The sequence below is a fragment of the Bombina bombina genome, chromosome 5 (genome assembly GCF_027579735.1).
Source record: "Bombina bombina isolate aBomBom1 chromosome 5, aBomBom1.pri, whole genome shotgun sequence".
NCBI classification, from domain to species: Eukaryota; Metazoa; Chordata; class Amphibia; order Anura; family Bombinatoridae; genus Bombina; species Bombina bombina.
In genome coordinates this window covers 539,587,475-539,609,167 of record NC_069503.1, presented here as the reverse complement: position 1 = coordinate 539,609,167, position 21,693 = coordinate 539,587,475, and the positions used below count along the sequence as shown (strand labels likewise).

The following is a 21,693-nucleotide window of genomic DNA, read 5'->3' as shown; positions in this document are numbered from 1 at the left end:
ACCTGTGTGTACAGATTGTGTCAGAGAATCACATTAAAAGCATGGTGAGAGTGGTAGTGCCACATATCTTTGGATGGGGACAACACTGTGGGCACTGACTGTTTCCACTAAGCATGAACTCAGTTTGCTGTCAACTAAGAGTTAAGAAATTACACATTGTTTTGTTTAGAAGGGACAGTCTACAATATAATTTTTATTGTTTTAAAAGATAGATAATCCCTTTATTACCCATTCCCCAGTTTTGCACAACCAACACAGTTATATTAATATACTTTTTACCTCTGTGTTTACCTTGTATCTAAGCATTTTCTGACAGCCCCCTGATCACATGACTGTGACTATTTAAGAGTTAGCACAACACAGTACTAAATGCAACTTTTAAATAACTTCCCAGGCGTGAACACATTGTTATCTATATGGCCCATATAAACTATTAGTCTCCTGTTGTGAAAAGCAAATACAAAAGAATGTGATTAAGAGGCTGTCAATAGAACCTTTGAAACGAGCAGAAATTTAGAGGTTTAAATGTTATAAAGTATATTAATATAACAATGTTGGCTGTGCAAAGCTGTGGAAATAACAATTTTTGTGTAGACTGTCCCTTTAAAAGCCCTGATGCTGGATAAACCACAGCTGAAAAACCACAGCAGAAAAAAATGTGTGTGTGTGTTTGAGTGTCTTGCTATGTGATTGATTTGTGTGTGAGATTGACTGTATATTCATGTCTGGCTATGTGTGTGCGATTGTGTGTGTGTGTGTCTGACTGACTATGTGTGTGTGCAGTAGTAGTGTCCTGTGTGATTTCTTTTAACAAATTGGGTGAATATATGATGTCTTTATCAATAGCATTTTCCAATGTACAATCATATTTTTCTATGCCTGATGCATAGATGCTCATAACTAATGCCCAATGTGGAATGAGTAGGTCTGAATCAGTTTAAAGCAGTAAGCATTTTGTTTGTGTGTGTGTGTGGCATGATGTATGTATGGGTGGCATGGTGTTTGTATGTGTCATGATATGTGTATGGTGTGGTATGGAGTGACTATGGGCTAGATTTATTAAAGCTGAGGCGGACAGGGGCGCGTAAACGAGCCCCTGTACGCCTCAGCTCGCCTGTGGCGAGGGCAAAATTACCCGCAGGTATTCGCCATTGCACACGAGAGCAATTTTGCGTTCACTTGCAATCCCACCCCCTGCCTGCGCACAGCCAATAAAGCGCGGGGCAGGAGCGGTCAATCTCCTCGGTCTGACTAGACCGAGGAGATTGAATTTTGACACCTTAGAGGTGGCGAAGAGGTTAGGGAAGCGGCGGTCTGGTGACCGCTGCTTGATAAATTACGGCAATCAAGTTCTTGTGAGAACTTGCAGCCGTAGGGCTTAAATAAATCTAGCCCTATGTATGCCCTGGTGATCACTACAGATGCAAAGTCTCTCAGGTTACTACTTAGATATAGGGGTTTCTCTTTTTCTGTGATTGAAACCTTAATTCAGGCTTGTAAGCCTTTAACTAGGATAATTTATCCTAAGGTCTGGAAGGCCATTATTTCTTGGTGTGTAGATCATGGTTTTGATTGGCATTCTTTCAGAATTCATAGGATTTTGCAGTTCTTCTTTTGAACCTATGCATAAGGTGGATATTAAACTGCTTTCTTGGAAAGGGTTATTTATTTTGGCTCTGTCTTCTGCTAGGAGAGTTTCTGAGTTATCTGCTCTTTCTTGTGACTCTCCTTATAAGGCAGTTGTACAGATTTCTTTTTACTTTCATAACCATGTGGTACAGTGACGTGCATTCATTAGAGGCAGGTGAGGCAGTGCTTCCCCTGGCCAATGTGGGAATTACATCTATTTTTTAATATTAAAAAAAAAAAAAAAAAAATGTTTTTTTTTTTTTTGTTAATTTTTTTTTAACATATGAAAAGGTGACCCCCCCTACCCCCCCACCCCTCCACCAAATTATGCTTCTTATTGCAATTTTATTGTTTCCGTAATATTAACTTTACCACATTCATATTGCGCAAGAAGGTAAGAGGCCAGCTGTCCTTCCATTGCGCAATATGAATGTAATAGTCTGTTATGTTATGGGCTGCTTTAGAGACTGCCACCCAGTGGGGAATAATAACTAATGCAGTCTCTAATGCAGCCCATAACTGCTCCCACCGGAGGCTAGCCTCGGGAGCCCTGAGCACTGCCTGCCCGGCCGCTCAGCCAATCAGGCATCAGTATGTCTGAGTCTCTAGGCTGAGTTGCCGGGCGGGAAATAGTTGCGCAGCCGCATTGGTGGTCAGGTTGATGTGCAGTCAGTGTCACGTGCGACCGGCGTGCTGCTGCAGTTCTCCCAGTCTCTGTCTCAGAGCGTGACCTAGGCCAGCCCAGTTGTTGTTTGGACTGGAGGAGTGAGTCGGTCGGTGACGGCGGGTCAGGAGCGGAGGAGTGGAGCAGGAGTGTTCTGTTGGAGTCAGGTGTCAGCCGGAGGACTAGGAGCCCAGCCGGACGTAGCTACTAGCCAGGTAGGTGAGCTGAGGGCTGAGCTCAATGCAGCAGTGAAATTGCTCTAGTGGCTGGCTGGTCAGGAGGACTCAGGAGGTGTGAGGGTGACAGTTCAGACGGCCGTCGGTCAGTGCCAGTGAGTGGTGGGTCGGGTGGCTAATAACAGGAGTGTACTACTCCTGTTATTAGCCACCCGACCCACCACTCACTGGCACTGACCGACGGTCGTCTGAACTGTCACCCGCCGTCAAGTCATCATCACCAGACAGATCAACAAAGTGAGGTGAGTGAGACGTGCTCACTGTGTGCTGAGTGCTCAGTCAGAGTCAGTGTGTATACTGTCTAAGTGTCAAGAAGATTCTAGTTGAGGCGTTGTGTGTTGTTTGTGACAGTCAGAGTCACTGTGTCACACTGTCTCTCAGCCCTGACCGATCAGGACAGGAGGAGTCCAGGAGTCGAGTCAGGCTCAGCTGCTCAGTAGACTGGTAATTCTGATTTCGACTTGGGACTCTCAGTGATTTTGTGGCTGCAGAGCTCTGCTATACATAATGATAGAGATCGGCTTGCTGCGATTCTGCTCCTGTGCTGCTGCTGACTAATCTGTGAGCTGAAAGGGTGAACGTTTTGAAAATACATCAATATTTGTGTGATTTTGCTTAAAACTTTTTATTTAACTGAACTTTGCTGCTGTTTTACTTTAAGGTTTTCTATACATAAAACGCTGGAAAACTTCAAAGTAAAACAGCAGCAAAGTTCAGTTAAATAAAAAGTTTTAAGCAAAATCACACAAATATTGATGTATTTTCAAAATGTAGCAGCAGCAGCACAGGAGCAGAATTGGAGCAAGCCGATTCTATCAGGAACGGATTGGGCAGCAGCAAAATTGTGAAGCTTAGGAGGGAGTCGGCCTGCAGAGCTCAAGTAGATTAGTAGCAGCAGTGTTAGGGATTGGTGGGGAGTGGAGATCGGCTGCTGTGTGTTGCCTGTATTTTATTTATGCAGCAGAAGTTTTATATGTGTTGTGCAGTGATCCACCTTAAGAGTCCACCTTAAGATTAAGATAAAGCAGGAGGCAGTGACAGGGGAAGGGAGGGGTTTATAGCACATACTGGTTCCACTTCCGTGTTCATGGGAGAGAAATTCAGGTTTGATCTGCTGCTGGGGATAAGGAATGTGCTATGTGATAAATCATACAAGGCACTCTGCTCACTTGCAATGCCCCGGAGCTGCACAAACACAAGGGAAGCAGGAAAGCAGTGTGTTTATTTTCTGCACAAATATCTTGCTTTTTGGCTGCACTTGCATCTATGTTTATGTAAATGAAATCCCACATTCCTTTACTCAAGGATTAAACTCTTGACTGCTAGAGAGGGAAGCATATAATATACATAACATTGTTTTTATAAATAAACCTATATGAAACTTATTTGTTAGTGCATATTTTTAATGTTTGAAGAAGGCATTTAGTGTAAAAATGTAATATGAGTTTTAGTTACAGTCCAGTCCCCTAAAGAGACATTCTGATGTTATAATTACAATATTACATGCCCTAATTGCCAGACATCAAACAGTACACTTACTGGCAGTGGCAGCTGGTTCAATGTGAGAGAGAGGTGATCTAATAGTTTATAAGGATCAGTTTTCATTAGCCCCACAGGTACCAACCCTGTGCTGGGTGACGTTGTTCAAGTATGGGTATATGGGCAAGTGTATACTTGCTCACAATTCTGAAAGGGATTGGTGTCCTTGTGAGACACGCTGTTAAACCTGTGGCACAGTAATAAGAGGAATACAAAAATAAATAAATTATTCTATGCTTTATAAAACATAAAATAAAACTATACTTATCTGTCTGCTAAGGGGATAAAAGAAAAAAGCCTATAACGGTCTGACTCTGCTTAATAAAAAAAAAAAAAAACTATACCTGTCTGCTAAGGGGAGAAAAAAAAGCTATAACTGTCTGCTAAGGGGAGAAAAAAAAGCTATAACTGTCTGCTAAGGGGAGAAAAAAGCTATAACTGTCTGCTAAGGGGAGAAAAAAAAACTATAACTGTCTGCTAAGGGGAGAAAAAAAAGCTATAACTGTCTGCTAAGGGGAGAAAAAAGCTATAACTGTCTGCTAAGGGGAGAAAAAAAACTATAACTGTCTGCTAAGGGGAGAATAAAAGCTATAACTGTCTGCTAAGGGGAGAAAAAAAAGCTATAACTGTCTGCTAAGGGGAGAAAAAAAGCTATAACTGTCTGCTAAGGGGAGAAAAAAGCTATAACTGTCTGCTAAGGGGAGAAAAAAGCTATAACTGTCTGCTAAGGGGAGAAAAAAAACTATACCTGTCTGCTAAGGGGAGAAAAAAAGCTATAACTGTCTGCTAAGGGGGAAAAAAAGCTATAACTGTCTGCTAAGGGGAGAAAAAAAACTATACCTGTCTGCTAAGGGGAGAAAAAAAACTATAACTGTCTGCTAAGGGGAAAAAAAAGCTATAACTGTCTGCTAAGGGGAAAAAAAAGCTATAACTGTCTGCTAAGGGGAGAAAAAAAGCTATAACTGTCTGCTAAGGGGAGAAAAAAAGCTATAACTGTCTGCTAAGGGGAGAATAAAAAGCTATAACTGTCTGCTAAGGGGAGAAAAAAAGCTATAACTGTCTGCTAAGGGGAGAAAAAAGCTATAACTGTCTGCTAAGGGGAGAATAAAAGCTATAACTGTCTGCTAAGGGGAGAAAAAAAAGCTATAACTGTCTGCTAAGGGGAGAAAAAAAGCTATAACTGTCTGCTAAGGGGAGAAAAAAAACTATACCTGTCTGCTAAGGGGAGAAAAAAAGCTATAACTGTCTGCTAAGGGGAGAAAAAAAGCTATAACTGTCTGCTAAGGGGAGAATAAAAGCTATAACTGTCTGCTAAGGGGAGAATAAAAGCTATAACTGTCTGCTAAGGGGAGAAAAAAAAGCTATAACTGTCTGCTAAGGGGAGAAAAAAAGCTATAACTGTCTGCTAAGGGGAGAAAAAAAACTATACCTGTCTGCTAAGGGGAGAAAAAAAGCTATAACTGTCTGCTAAGGGGAGAAAAAAAGCTATAACTGTCTGCTAAGGGGAGAAAAAAAGCTATAACTGTCTGCTAAGGGGAGAAAAAAGCTATAACTGTCTGCTAAGGGGAGAAAAAAAGCTATAACTGTCTGCTAAGGGGAGAAAAAAAGCTATAACTGTCTGCTAAGGGGAGAAAAAAGCTATAACTGTCTGCTAAGGGGAGAAAAAAAGCTATAACTGTCTGCTAAGGGGAGAAAAAAAGCTATAACTGTCTGCTAAGGGGAGAAAAAAAGCTATAACTGTCTGCTAAGGGGGAAAAAAAGCTATAACTGTCTGCTAAGGGGAGAAAAAAAAGCTATAACTGTCTGCTAAGGGGAGAAAAAAAGCTATAACTGTCTGCTAAGGGGAGAAAAAAAGCAATAACTGTCTGCTAAGGGGAGAAAAAAGCTATAACTGTCTGCTAAGGGGAGAAAAAAAGCTATAACTGTCTGCTAAGGGGAGAAAAAAGCTATAACTGTCTGCTAAGGGGAGAAAAAAAGCTATAACTGTCTGCTAAGGGGAGAAAAAAAGCTATAACTGTCTGCTAAGGGGAGAAAAAAAGCTATAACTGTCTGCTAAGGGGAGAAAAAAGCTATAACTGTCTGCTAAGGGGAGAAAAAAAGCTATAACTGTCTGCTAAGGGGAGAAAAAAAGCTATAACTGTCTGCTAAGGGGAGAAAAAAAGCTATAACTCTGCTAAGGGGAGAAAAAAAGCTATAACTCTGCTAAGGGGAGAAAAAAAGCTATAACTGTCTGCTAAGGGGAGAAAAAAAAGCTATAACTGTCTGCTAAGGGGAAAAAAAAAAGCTATAACTGTCTGCTAAGGGGAGAAAAAAAAGCTATGACTGTCTGCTAAGGGGAAAAAAAAAAAGCTATAACTGTCTGCTAAGGGGAGAAAAAAAAGCTATAACTGTCTGCTAAGGGGAAAAAAAAAAAGCTATAACTGTCTGCTAAGGGGAGAAAAAAGCTATAACTGTCTGCTAAGGGGAGAAAAAAAAGCTATAACTGTCTGCTAAGGGGAGAAAAAAAGCTATAACTGTCTGCTAAGGGGAGAAAAAAAGCTATAACTGTCTGCTAAGGGGAGAAAAAAAGCTATAACTGTCTGCTAAGGGGAGAAAAAAAGCTATAACTGTCTGCTAAGGGGAGAAAAAAAGCTATAACTGTCTGCTAAGGGGAGAAAAAAGCTATAACTGTCTGCTAAGGGGAGAAAAAAGCTATAACTGTCTGCTAAGGGGAGAAAAAAGCTATAACTGTCTGCTAAGGGGAGAAAAAAAGCTATAACTGTCTGCTAAGGGGAGAAAAAAAGCTATAACTGTCTGCTAAGGGGAGAAAAAAAGCTATAACTGTCTGCTAAGGGGAGAAAAAAAAGCTATAACTGTCTGCTAAGGGGAGAAAAAAAAGCTATAACTGTCTGCTAACGGGAGAAAAAAGCTATAACTGTCTGCTAAGGGGAGAAAAAAAAGCCATAACTGTCTGCTAAGGGGAGAAAAAAAAGCTATAACTGTCTGCTAAGGGGAGAAAAAAAAGCTATAACTGTCTGCTAAGGGGAGAAAAAAAAGCTATAACTGTCTGCTAAGGGGAGAAAAAAAGCTATAACTGTCTGCTAAGGGGGAGAAAAAAGCTATAGGTTTTTCGGGTATATCATAGCAAGTGCCTCACCAGCCTCTGACCTCACTGCACGTCACTGATGTGGTATGTGTTTATGTATATTTATTTTACAAAGTTTTAAATGTTATCCATTTATACTCTGTATTTTTTATTAGATAATACTTTGTCCCAATTTATGTTATTCAACAATTTCCTTAAAGGGACAGTCTACACCAGAATTTTTATTGTTTGAAAAGATAGATAATCCCTTTATTACCCATTTCCTAGTTTTGCATAACCAACACAGTTATATAAATACACTTTTTACCTCTGTGATTATCTTGTATCTAAGCCTCTGCAAACTGCCCCCTTATTTCAGTTCTTTTGACAGACATCCATTTTAGCCACTCAGAGCTTGCTTACTGGAACTCCACGTGCTTGAGCACAGTGTTATCTATATGATAAACGTGAACTAACACCCTCTAGTGGTAAAAAACTGTCAAAATGCCCTGAGAGAAGAGGCGGCCTTCAAAAGCGTAGGAATTAGCATATGAACCTCCTAGGATTAGCTTTCAACTAAGAATACCAAAAGAACAAAGAAAAATTGGTGATAAAAGTAAATTGTTTAAAATTACATTCTCTATCTGAAACATGAAAGTTTATTTTGGACTAGACTGTCCCTTTAAATCATTGAATTCTGCTTTCTCAAAAATAAAAGTCTTAGTTAAACCCTTTAAAAACTGTGTATGGAAAGTAATTTCAAATGTGACCATGTTATGATCACTGTTACCCAAATATTATTTGACTTCTATGTTAGATATTATATCTGAATCATTTAATAGCACTAAATCCAATATAACTTTATTCCTAGATAGATCCTCTATTGATTGTGACATGTAGTTATCCTTGAGAACATTAAACATCCGTCTCCCTTAGATATATTAATAATTTCATTGGCCCAGTTTATGGTAGTTAAAATCTCCCATAATTACAGCACTAATAATATAAGCATCCTTTCCTATTTGCATTAGTAGTTGATTTTCCTCTATGTCACTAATGTTAGGGGGCTAGTAGCATGTTCCTAGTAATATTTTTAATTTATTTCCCCCCTTCCCACTTTTTATTTCAACCAACAGTTTCTCTACATTATCACCTGTATCATCATAAATATCTCCCCCTATTGTAGGTTTAAGATACATGCAAATTCTTCCACCCCTTTTATTACTCCTGTCCCTCTTAAATAAAGTATCCATAATATATGCAAGTAGCAGCACCAACATGAAAATAAGTTATTTATTCAGCTAACATTAAAAAATGACGCATGTCCTTAATCATGTCTGGTTATACATCTGTACACATTGCATTTAAAAGGACAGTCAAGTCCCCAAAAAACTTTCATGTTTCAAATAGGGCATAATTTTAAACAACTTTCCAATTTACTTTGATCACCAATTTTGCTTTGTTCTCTTGGTATTCTTAGTTGAAAGCTAAACCTAGGAGGTTCATATGATAATTTCTAAGCCCTTGAAGGCCGTCTCTTATCACATGCTGTTTTATTTGCTTTTCACAACAGGGGAGAGCTAGTTCATGTAAACCATATAGATAACACTGTAATCACGCCCGTGCATTGTGGAAAACACTGCACTAATTGGCTAAAATGAAAGTCAATAGATAATAAATAAAATGTCATGTGATCAGGGGGCTGTCAGAATATGCTTAGATACAAGTTAATCACAGAGGTAAAAAGTATATTAATATAACAGTGTTGGTTATGCAAACCTGAGGAATGGGTAATAAAGGGATTATCTATCTTTTAAAACATCAAAAATTCGGGTGTTAACTGTCCCTTTAAATACACAGATAACCCCACCCTCCCTTCCAAAATTCTTCTGCCCCATAGTGGATAAAAACAGCATTGCAACATATTAAAAAAAAATACAGACCAATCTATTTCTCTATTAATACTACTTGGTGTTAAAGTCCATAATTGATAAATTCAACACGCCTCCCTTTTCTTCAGCAATGCTACCCTAGGGCAATGTACCTATCCAAGAATTTGAAATCTAAGCTGTCTCAAAATTATGGCCAGCCATAATAAAGTGATGGGCAACTGGTGCATCAAGCATCCCAATTCTGATGTTATTTTTATGCTGGTTAATGCTCTCATACATACCCCAACCCACATGGGCAGGGAGGGTGGGGTTATCTGTGTATTTAAATGCAACATGTACAGATGTATAACCAGACATGATTAAGGACCTGCGTCCGAAACATCATTTTTTAAATGTTGGCTGAATAAAGAACTTTTATATTCATGGTGGTGCTGCTACATGCATATATTATAGATACTAAGCATATGGAGCTTACCATGTAGCTTGCACACTATTGCTAATTATACCCAGATGCTGGGTGTTTTTGGACTTTACACTGTTTGCTAAATAAAGTATAACCTTCTAAGTTAACTGCCCAGTCATGTGAATCATTCCACCAGCTTTCAGTTATACTGATAATATCAAAGTCCTCTTCTGCAACTAAGAGCTCCAGCTCCCCCATTTTATTGTCCGTCATGCTTCTTGCATTTGCTGTAATATGTTGTGCCCTAAAAAGTCAAACCCCTTGTTTTTACACCATGTTTTAACCAGAAATTAACTGACCTTAGCTCCTTCTGTCTTACTGTGTTAGCACATGGCAGTAGTAATATTACCTTGGAGGTCCTTACTTTATGCTTGATACCTAACTCCCTGAAGTCATTTTTAGGATTCTCCATCTCCCGCTGTGTCCTTCATTAGTGCCAATATGCACCATGACGGCAGGATCAGACCCAGATCCCTCTATCTATATGCTCCACACTATGCCTAACATGAGCCCCTGGAAGACAGCAAACTGTTCTATTTAAGGGATCTGGATGACAAATTACTCTATTAACCTTCCTAATAATAGTCTCCTACAACCAACATTTGCCTCAGGCCCAGACTTGTATGCCCCTCTTCCATGACTGAAGGACTGTTCACTATAGTATGCCCCACTTCCATGATTGAAGGACTGTTCACTAAAAAATGCCCCTCTTTCATGACTGAAGGACTGTTCACTATATTAGGTAGAACAGCGCTGTCTGACGATGCCAGCCCTGAACTGATATCCCCAACATCTTTACTCAATCTGGCAACTCTGTTGGGGTGTACCAGTTCAGAACTGGCCTGTCTTGTCCACTTACCTTTACTTCCCCTTCTAATTATGACCCAGCTACTTCCCAGTCTCCCCATCTGAATCCTCTCCATTCCCACTGCTAGAGCCATGAACAACCTATTCAGTCATATTAATTTCCCTTTCAACTGTATGAAAATCAGGCAGTGTTGCAATTTGTTCCTCTCTAATGCAAGCTTCTAAAGAGACAATATGCTCACACTTGCCACAGAGATATGACACGTGAAGTGGCTGCTCCAGTAAAGCAAACACATGGCAAGCTGTACACTGAATAAGATTCTCACACATTCTTACTTAAAAATATAAAATATTTATATTTACCCTTGGTTACTCCAACTCCTTATTTTCTCTAAGTCACTTAGTTCTCTAACTCTTTACTTAAACAGAGAAACTGAATGCAGCAAGCTCCACAGAGCAAGCTCACAGAGTTAATGAGCCAAATTTATAGTGTAGGCCCACACAAGTAAAACTAATCCATCCCCTAATTACACACATGGACTAATCTCCCGGTACCTAATGTTTGGCCAATTCTTATTTTCTGTTTTTCTTGTTTTATTAAAGCCTATAATTGACAGTTTCCTTTACATCTATACATGCACTTCAGTTCCACTCACCCAAACCCTCACACATCATGAGGGACTTGTACATTGACTCAATCCTCAACCAACAAAGGCAACACCCTGGTCAACAGCTGTAAGATATCCAGAGAAGGGTTACATAATGAGAGTGAGCTGATATTGTATGGGTTAACAGAAAACTAGTGGCTGAGATTTAAGATAGATTCAAGCCAAATAATTACCCTTATTTTACTGGTGGTACCTACAGAGAGACAGAATGCTGTCCCATTGGCTAGCCTCTGGTTTATAGGTTTGTGAAAATAAGATGAGGACCCAACAGCATACAACAGACTATAGAGACATTGTAATGTAATTTTTTTCAGTTTAATGTGTTCCCAATTATCCGGTTTTCCTGCTGGACTGCATTACATTGTTTACAAATAGATCCTTTACCTTTATTTTGTAATTTTAAATAACTACTTTTGCCTGTCGCTCCTTCAGATACCTAGTTTCCAAAGTTTATGGAAAATGGACAACAGACCCCCCACAGTGAGTATCATAGATGTTATTCTGGAGAAAGAGCTAAAATAGCAAAGTCATATAACCTAAGGTGTCAAGCATCTGCGTGATTTTAGTTCAGTATAAAAAGAGTGGTGGCATAATGAGTATGAGTAGTGGCGGTGTGGATGCTTGCATGGCCTATTATATTTGCTTCTGGCGTTTAGAGTACGGGTGAACCTTTATACAAGTTTGTCATTTGGACTTGTGGTAGGAGGAAAGTGAAGCTCCCATGAAACTAGCCTTCTCCAAGAGGAATCTTCAGATGGCTGGAAGGAAAGAAAGGTGGACAGAAGGAAAAGGGACTCCTGATTGATTATAATCCTTGCTTTTATTAAAGTGGTGGCTTGTGTTTACAACCACATTAAACATGATTCATCTCTAGTCAGAAATTGTCTCAATGAACTTACCATGAGAGAAATACTTAATGTGTTTACAGGAGATTTGATACATTTGCTTTTGTTTGGAGATTCAATTTTTTACTATTTTATAGTCTTTTTTTTCTGTTTTACAAACATTTGTAAGTTTCACATAATTAAGTGCAAGAGCACCACATCCATTTAAAGGAACTACATCAAGTCAAAGGAGATCAGCAACTGAAGCATCAATTGATTTGCTGCAAGCTCCCAATGTCTTTGTGTGCTGTTTGCAGAAGTCTTAGGTGTCATTTAAATAGAACAATATTTTCAGGAAGAAAATATTTCAACAAATAGCAGTCTGTAATAGGATTATTATGTATTATTTATATAGAGCATTTTTCTCCCAAACAGAGCTTATGGCTTTAGTGTCTGCTGAAAAACGATAGTTGGTATTATTACCCAACTTAAATATACAAAATGAATCAACCTAAAAGCCCTTCCCTGCCCAAACTAGAACCAGACACCCAAGGTTAGAACAGGTACTGCCAGTTGGACAATTAACTGAGACACCTCACAGGTTTAAAAATAAAATCACATTAAAAAAGTTATTAAACAAGAAATGAGATATGGAGATAATAGTCTTAAAAGAGCTCAATTATATTAATTCCTGCCTGTCCTAACAAGACACATGGATTTACTATTCTAAGTGTGTGTTTCTTAAATTACTTTTTATGCCAGAGACTACAAGCTAAAATATTGTTTTTTTTTTTTTGTTTTACAAACTCTTTTCTGGAACAATATCTTGTATGTACAACTCACCAAATGCTAATCTTTTTAATGCAATGACATACTCAAATAGCAAAAGATTAATTTGCAAACAAAAGATGTTTGTCAATACCCCTAAACAATTCACATGTAGAAATAGGTTCTTTTTTAATAGACCTTTCAGTTTTAACCAATGATCTACATGGTTACTTGGCAATGAAAGGAATTATGTTACGTGCAATAAAGCAACAGAAAATTGACGGATGACATTTTGTCATTTTCAAGTCAAAAATTTCTTAGTTTCATATTTCGGGGGCAATCTTTTAGATAATTTCCAGCACAATATGTGTTAATTTGAAGAAGGAGAAATAAAGGACAGAATGGATAACAATATTTTATCCTGTATGGTGCAGGCCTCTAATTCTTTGCTCTCTCTGCTTCTCTCTATCTTGCATTTATTTATTGTACCCCCTGCATACTGCTACGGGAATCTGTTACAAATAAAAATAACAACAATTATAATTCTAGCCCAGTAATAAAATGCCCTTATACGCTAGAGCATTTTGTTATTGCCAATGAGCTTGACATGGCAGGCTCGCCAAAAACAGCCATTGAATAGTGGCTACACACATATGCAACTACTGGTTGGCTCACAGGCCAATGCATGGCGGCTCTTAAACATAATGTTGCAAGTTAACCCTTTAAATTAAAGTATTAGTGCAATCATAACATTCTGACACATTAAACGGTTATACTACAGCAGTATTGAAGTGTTTTAAAGTGAAAACACAAGGTAATAGAATTATCGGAAGTGGTATCATACTCATTAACAAAATGCTGTGGTTTAATTATTCACATTGCATTTATTTAATTACTATTTTAATTTACAGTAAATTCTTGAAAACATTGCTGGGGACAGAATATCGATAGCTACTACCAGTATCGCCAGTTTCTATATTTGTTTTTACTTCCATAAACATAGACTACTGTAGTTCCTATTAAAATAAATTATTATGTAACCTTTCTTAACAGATATACACCCACTAATATATAAAGTGGCACCTTTGCTTAGCTTAACATCTTATAAAACTAAGCTTACAATAACATTTACATTTGATTGACATTGTACAAACGTAACCCTTTTAATCATACTTCAGACTGGTATTTCTTGGTACTTAAAGTGATAGTAAACTTTCTCCTTTGTGTAAACAGATCCAGAATGTTAGCGATATTTTAGATAGAGTTTAATTAATCAGTTTAATGAAGAGCTAAAAATCAAATAGCCTGCACTTTGGCCTGCCCACTTTAAAAGTAATTTTTTTCTTAATGAGCTAACAATTTGAACTGTTCTCCAATCAGTGCTCTCGCCATACAGCACAAACACAAATAATTTTTTGTTTTAGCGTGGGGTATTCAAATTTCAGCGCTATATTGAAAACAGAATTTATGTTTACCTGATAAATTACTTTCTCCAACGGTGTGTCCGGTCCACGGCGTCATCCTTACTTGTGGGATATTCTCTTCCCCAACAGGAAATGGCAAAGAGCCCAGCAAAGCTGGTCACATGATCCCTCCTAGGCTCCGCCTTCCCCAGTCATTCGACCGACGTAAAGGAGGAATATTTGCATAGGAGAAATCATATGATACCGTGGTGACTGTAGTTAAAGAAAATAAATTATCAGACCTGATTAAAAAACCAGGGCGGGCCGTGGACCGGACACACCGTTGGAGAAAGTAATTTATCAGGTAAACATAAATTCTGTTTTCTCCAACATAGGTGTGTCCGGTCCACGGCGTCATCCTTACTTGTGGGAACCAATACCAAAGCTTTAGGACACGGATGAAGGGAGGGAGCAAATCAGGTCACCTAGATGGAAGGCACCACGGCTTGCAAAACCTTTCTCCCAAAAATAGCCTCAGAAGAAGCAAAAGTATCAAATTTGTAAAATTTAGTAAAAGTGTGCAGTGAAGACCAAGTCGCTGCCTTACATATCTGATCAACAGAAGCCTCGTTCTTGAAGGCCCATGTGGAAGCCACAGCCCTAGTGGAATGAGCTGTGATTCTTTCAGGAGGCTGCCGTCCGGCAGTCTCGTAAGCCAATCTGATGATGCTTTTAATCCAAAAAGAGAGAGAGGTAGAAGTTGCTTTTTTACCTCTCCTTTTACCAGAATAAACAACAAACAAGGAAGATGTTTGTCTAAAATCTTTTGTAGCATCTAAATAGAATTTTAGAGCACGAACTACATCCAAATTGTGCAACAAACGTTCCTTCTTTGAAACTGGATTCGGACACAAAGAAGGCACGACTATCTCCTGGTTAATGTTTTTGTTAGAAACAACTTTCGGAAGAAAACCAGGTTTAGTACGCAGAACCACCTTATCTGCATGGAACACCAGATAAGGAGGAGAACACTGCAGAGCAGATAATTCTGAAACTCTTCTAGCAGAAGAAATTGCAACCAAAAACAAAACTTTCCAAGATAATAACTTAATATCAACGGAATGTAAGGGTTCAAACGGAACCCCCTGAAGAACTGAAAGAACTAAATTGAGACTCCAAGGAGGAGTCAAAGGTTTGTAAACAGGCTTGATTCTAACCAGAGCCTGAACAAAGGCTTGAACATCTGGCACAGCTGCCAGCCTTTTGTGAAGTAACACAGACAAGGCAGAAATCTGTCCTTTCAAAGAACTTGCAGATAATCCTTTCTCCAAACCTTCTTGAAGAAAGGATAGAATCTTAGGAATTTTTATCTTGTCCCAAGGGAATCCTTTAGATTCACACCAATAGATATATTTTTTCCATATTTTGTGGTAGATTTTTCTAGTTACAGGCTTTCTGGCCTGAACAAGAGTATCAATGACAGAATCTGAGAACCCTCGCTTTGATAAGATCAAGCGTTCAATCTCCAAGCAGTCAGTTGGAGTGAGACCAGATTCGGATGTTCGAACGGACCTTGAACAAGAAGGTCTCGTCTCAAAGGTAGCTTCCATGGTGGAGCCGATGACATATTCACCAGGTCTGCATACCAAGTCCTGCGTGGCCACGCAGGAGCTATCAAGATCACCGATGCCCTCTCCTGATTGATCCTGGCTACCAGCCTGGGGATGAGAGGAAACGGCGGGAATACATAAGCTAGTTTGAAGGTCCAAGGTGCTACTAGTGCATCTACTAGAGTCGCCTTGGGATCCCTGGATCTGGACCCGTAGCAAGGAACCTTGAAGTTCTGACGAGAGGCCATCAGATCCATGTCTGGAATGCCCCACAATTGAGTGATTTGGGCAAAGATTTCCGGATGGAGTTCCCACTCCCCCGGATGAAATGTCTGACGACTCAGAAAATCCGCTTCCCAGTTTTCCACTCCTGGAATGTGGATTGCAGACAAGTGGCAGGAGTGAGTCTCCGCCCATTGAATGATTTTGGTCACTTCTTCCATCGCCAGGGAACTCCTTGTTCCCCCCCTGATGGTTGATGTACGCAACAGTCGTCATGTTGTCTGATTGAAACCAGACTGGCGTCAGTCGTGACAATGACCCACTCTGGTCTGCGGAAGCTCATCCCCTGTGACAGGTTGTCCAGGGACAGCCACCAACTGAGTGAATCTCTGGTCCTCTGATCTACTTGTATCGTCGGAGACAAGTCTGTATAGTCCCCATTCCACTGACTGAGCATGCACAGTTGTAATGGTCTTAGATGAATTCGCGCAAAAGGAACTATGTCCATTGCCGCTACCATCAAACCTATTACTTCCATGCACTGCGCTATGGAAGGAAGAGGAACAGAATGAAGTATTTGACAAGAGTTTAGAAGTTTTGATTTTCTGGCCTCTGTCAGAAAAATCCTCATTTCTAAGGAGTCTATTATTGTTCCCAAGAAGGGAACCCTTGTTGACGGAGATAGAGAACTTTTTTCTACGTTCACTTTCAACCCGTGAGATCTGAGAAAGGCCAGGACAATGTCCGTGTGAGCCTTTGCTTGTGGAAGGGACGACGCTTGAATCAGAATGTCGTCCAAGTAAGGTACTACTGCAATGCCCCTTGGTCTTAGCACCGCTAGAAGGGACCCTAGTACCTTTGTGAAAATTCTTGGAGCAGTGGCTAATCCGAACGGAAGTGCCACAAACTGGTAATGCTTGTCCAGGAATGCGAACCTTAGGAACCGATGATGTTCCTTGTGGATAGGAATATGTAGATACGCATCCTTTAAATCCACCGTGGTCATGAATTGACCTTCCTGGATGGAAGGAAGAATTGTTCGAATGGTTTCCATTTTGAACGATGGAACCTTGAGAAACTTGTTTAGGATCTTGAGATCTAAGATTGGTCTGAATGTTCCCTCTTTTTTGGGAACTACGAACAGATTGGAGTAGAACCCCATCCCTTGTTCTCCTAATGGAACAGGATGAATCACTCCCATTTTTAACAGGTCTTCTACACAATGTAAGAATGCCTGTTTTTTTATGTGGTCTGAAGACAATTGAGACCTGTGGAACCTCCCCCTTGGGGGAAGCCCCTTGAATTCCAGAAGATAACCTTGGGAGACTATTTCTAGCGCCCAAGGATCCAGAACATCTCTTGCCCAAGCCTGAGCGAAGAGAGACAGTCTGCCCCCCACCAGATCCGGTCCCGGATCGGGGGCCAACATCTCATGCTGTCTTGGTAGCAGTGGCAGGTTTCTTGGCCTGCTTTCCTTTGTTCCAGCCTTGCATTGGCCTCCAGGCTGGCTTGGCTTGAGAAGTATTACCCTCTTGCTTAGAGGACGTAGCACTTGGGGCTGGTCCGTTTCTGCGAAAGGGACGAAAATTAGGTTTATTTTTGGCCTTGAAAGACCTATCCTGAGGAAGGGCGTGGCCCTTGCCCCCAGTGATATCAGAAATAATCTCTTTCAAGTCAGGGCCAAACAGCGTTTTCCCCTTGAAAGGAATGTTAAGCAATTTGTTCTTGGAAGACGCATCCGCTGACCAAGATTTTAGCCAAAGCGCTCTGCGCGCCACAATAGCAAAACCAGAATTTTTCGCCGCTAACCTAGCCAATTGCAAAGTGGCGTCTAGGGTGAAAGAATTAGCCAATTTGAGAGCATGAATTCTGTCCATAATCTCCTCATAAGAAGAATTTTTATTGAGCGCCTTTTCTAGTTCATCGAACCAGAAACACGCTGCTGTAGTGACAGGAACAATGCATGAAATTGGTTGTAGAAGGTAACCTTGCTGAACAAACATCTTTTTAAGCAAACCCTCTAATTTTTTATCCATAGGATCTTTGAAAGCACAACTATCTTCTATGGGTATAGTGGTGCGTTTGTTTAGAGTAGAAACCGCCCCCTCGACCTTGGGGACTGTCTGCCATAAGTCCTTTCTGGGGTCGACCATAGGAAACAATTTCTTAAATATGGGGGGAGGGACGAAAGGTATACCGGGCCTTTCCCATTCTTTATTTACAATGTCCGCCACCCGCTTGGGTATAGGAAAAGCTTCGGGGGGCCCCGGGACCTCTAGGAACTTGTCCATTTTACATAATTCCCTGAATCTGAAATTTCTCCCTCAGACAAAACCTCCCTGGCCCCCTCAGACTGGTGTAGGGGCACTTCAGAACCAATATCATCAGCGTCCTCATGCTCTTCAGTATTTTCTAAAACAGAGCAGTCGCGCTTTCACTGATAAGTGGGCATTTTGGCTAAAATGTTTTTGATAGAATTATCCATTACAGCCGTTAATTGTTGCATAGTAAGGAGTATTGGCGCACTAGATGTACTAGGGGCCTCCTGTGTGGGCAAGACTGGTGTAGACGAAGGAGGGGATGATGCAGTACCATGCTTACTCCCCTCACTTGAGGAATCATCTTGGGCATCATTTTCTCTAAATTTTGTGTCACATAAATCACATCTATTTAAATGAGAAGGAACCTTGGCTTCCCCACATACAGAACACAGTCTATCTGGTAGTTCAGACATGTTAAACAGGCATAAACTTGATAACAAAGTACAAAAAACGTTTTAAAATAAAACCGTTACTGTCACTTTAAATTTTAAACTGAACACACTTTATTACTGCATATGTGAAAAAGTATGAAGGAATTGTTCAAAATTCACCAAAATTTCACCACAGTGTCTTAAAGCCTTAAAAGTATTGCACACCAAATTTGGAAGCTTTAACCCTTAAAATAACGGAACCGGAGCCGTTTTTATATTTAACCCCTTTACAGTCCCTGGTATCTGCTTTGCTGAGACCCAACCAAGCCCAAAGGGGAATACGATACCAAATGACGCCTTCAGAAAGTCTTTTCTATGTATCAGAGCTCCTCACACATGCATCTGCATGTCATACTTCCCAAAAACAAGTGCGCAATAGAGGCGCGAAAATGAGACTCTGCCTATGATTAGGGAAAGCCCCTAGAGAATAAGGTGTCCAATACAGTGCCTGCCGGTTATTTTACATAGTTCCCAAGATTAAAATAATTCCTCAAGGCTATGGAGTATAAAATATGCTTATATATAAATCGTTTTAGCCCAGAAAATGTCTACAGTCTTAAAAGCCCTTGTGAAGCCCTTTTTTTCTTTATGTAATAAAAATGGCTTACCGGATCCCATAGGGAAAATGACAGCTTCCAGCATTACATCGTCTTGTTAGAAATGTGTCATACCTCAAGCAGCAAAAGTCTGCTCACTGTTTCCCCCAACTGAAGTTAATTCCTCTCAACAGTCCTGTGTGGAAACAGCCATCGATTTTAGTAACGGTTGCTAAAATCATTTTCCTCTTACAAACAGAAATCTTCATCTCTTTTCTGTTTCAGAGTAAATAGTACATACCAGCACTATTTTAAAATAACAAACTCTTGATTGAATAATAAAAACTACAGTTAAACACCAAAAAACTCTAAGCCATCTCCGTGGAGATGTTGCCTGTACAACGGCAAAGAGAATGACTGGGGAAGGCGGAGCCTAGGAGGGATCATGTGACCAGCTTTGCTGGGCTCTTTGCCATTTCCTGTTGGGGAAGAGAATATCCCACAAGTAAGGATGACGCCGTGGACCGGACACACCTATGTTGGAGAAAAGTAAGTTAAAGCGCATATTCATTACAACTGATGAATAAACGCCATCTAAAATATTGAAAACATTCTAGATCTCTTTATACAAAGGGGAAAGTTTACTATCACTTTAAAAAAAAAAAGTGTCAAATGATTCTGTGCAGACAAATTTGACTTCATTTGTTTTGGCCCGAGCTTTTTCTATGTGCTACATAGATCTCTCTAACATATGCCATGATTAAGATTATAAGTGAGAGTAGTTATTTGATGGCTGAAGGTCTTTCTCAAGGTGTTGGAGATGACAATTATGACAAAGCAAATGGTTATCTAGTGGGTAACACCGATGTCCCTCCTCATCGTTAAGTTCAAGTCCACAATCCTGACAAATACAAAAAAAACAAAAAACAAATCAACATGTATTAAACATTATCTATAAAATATCTAAATACATTTTTGTACTTTTTTTAAATACACAATCTACTTTACGTTATATTTACTATATATGTTGCATTAATATTTGTGAGACTATATTTAAATATATATAGGACCGAATAACAAGTCACAAGCAATCGATAACACTCATTATTTTTCACTAGACCTGAACAAACGATAAAGCATGATTGGGTATTAAAAGATTTTGGATAAAATGTTTAACCAGACCATTTTTAATTTACCCAATACTTCTATATAGTGTACCATAGTGTTTCTCAACTCTAGTCCTCAAATACCCCTAAAAGGCCGGATTTTCATGATATTTTAACTAGAGCACAGGTGATATAATCAGCTAATCAGTAACCATGGTAACGAAATTGCTTTCAGCCATCAGATGATTATTTCACCTGTGCTCTAGTTAAAGGGACATAAAAAAACCCAAAAATTTCAAGATTCATAAAAGATACCAAGAGACTGAAGCAAAATTGATAACAAATATATTGGAAAGTTGTTTAAAAATGTATAATCTATCTGAATCATGAAATAAAAATGTTGGGTTTCATGTCCCTTTTAATATATCATGAAAATCTGATCTTAGCATTTCGAAATACCATTTAACGCTTTTAAAAAAAAAGAAGTTATTAACTATCATTGCTTGCTATTATGCATTCATTTAAAATGCATGAAAAATGTATAGCAAAGAATTTAACAAACAACTCCAATACGTTAGCTGTGTGCACGCTTTATCTGACATGAACTGTCGGCCCTCATAGAAATCTATTATCTGAGGGAAATTACTAGATGTGTACATTGGGAGGTCTCGGATGCCGTTCCCGGCGTTCAGCTCTTTTCAGAACCGTATTTTTTCTTGTGAAAGTTCAACACACTAAGATCTGTACTAATCCAGATCCAAGTGTGTTGCAATTTCACAAGAAGAAATACGTCTCCTAAAAGAGCCGAATGCTATAAGCGGCCGCCTTCTTTCACATTTGGAGGCATCGAAACCTCAGAATGAGTATGGATTTTGTTCCAGTAATGTTTAAGCTCCAACTGCTTACATTTTTTATTTGAACTCTGGCCCACAGTTAACCCCTTAATGACCAGCGCTGTACTCTGTACGACGCTGCTGTCCTGGGCCTCTCTCTGCCGCAATCTCGCTAAAAGTAGCGAGATAGTGCTATTTTTGCATGCCCCGCGAGTGGGGCAGTGCAGAAATAGACGGGCAGAGTTACCAATGCAGAGAGGGCAGTGGTGGTGCCGATCGTTGGTGGCATGGGAGGGTTATGAGGGAGGCGGGCGGGAGGGGTCAGGACCGCTACGCTATAGAAAAAAAATTCTCTGAGAGTGGTAGGGAGGGGGATGGAGGGAGGGGAAAGAGGTAGAGGGGGATCCTTTGTGGAGGGAACACTTAGAGGGTAGGGAAAGGATGGGGAGGGGGGTAAACGAGGGAGGGTAGAGGGAGTTGGGCACCTGCACTACAGAAAAAAATATGTTTTTTGAAAATTAAAATACATTTAAAATAATAGAAAACTGGGTACTAGCAGACAGCTGCCAGTACCTAAGATGGCGGGAATTAGTTAGAAGAGGGAAGGTTAGAGAACCTTTTGGGAGGGATCAGGGAGGTGGGAAGGTAAGGGGGTAATCCTACACTAAGGACAGTAA

At 39.8% G+C, this 21,693-nt stretch overlaps 1 protein-coding gene across 1 annotated transcript in view; it reads right to left on the bottom strand.

Annotated features, from left to right (window-relative positions):
- Window positions 1-19,614: 19,614 nt before the first annotated feature.
- LIMD1 (LIM domain containing 1) overlaps window positions 19,615-21,693 on the bottom strand; it is a 117,362-nt gene continuing 115,283 nt past the window's right edge. Inside the window, exon 9 of the mRNA XM_053714486.1 lies at window positions 19,615-19,978. Within this exon, the coding sequence (XP_053570461.1) occupies window positions 19,844-19,978 (135 nt within the window). The 3' untranslated portion in view covers window positions 19,615-19,843. The remainder of the gene's footprint in view (window positions 19,979-21,693) is intronic.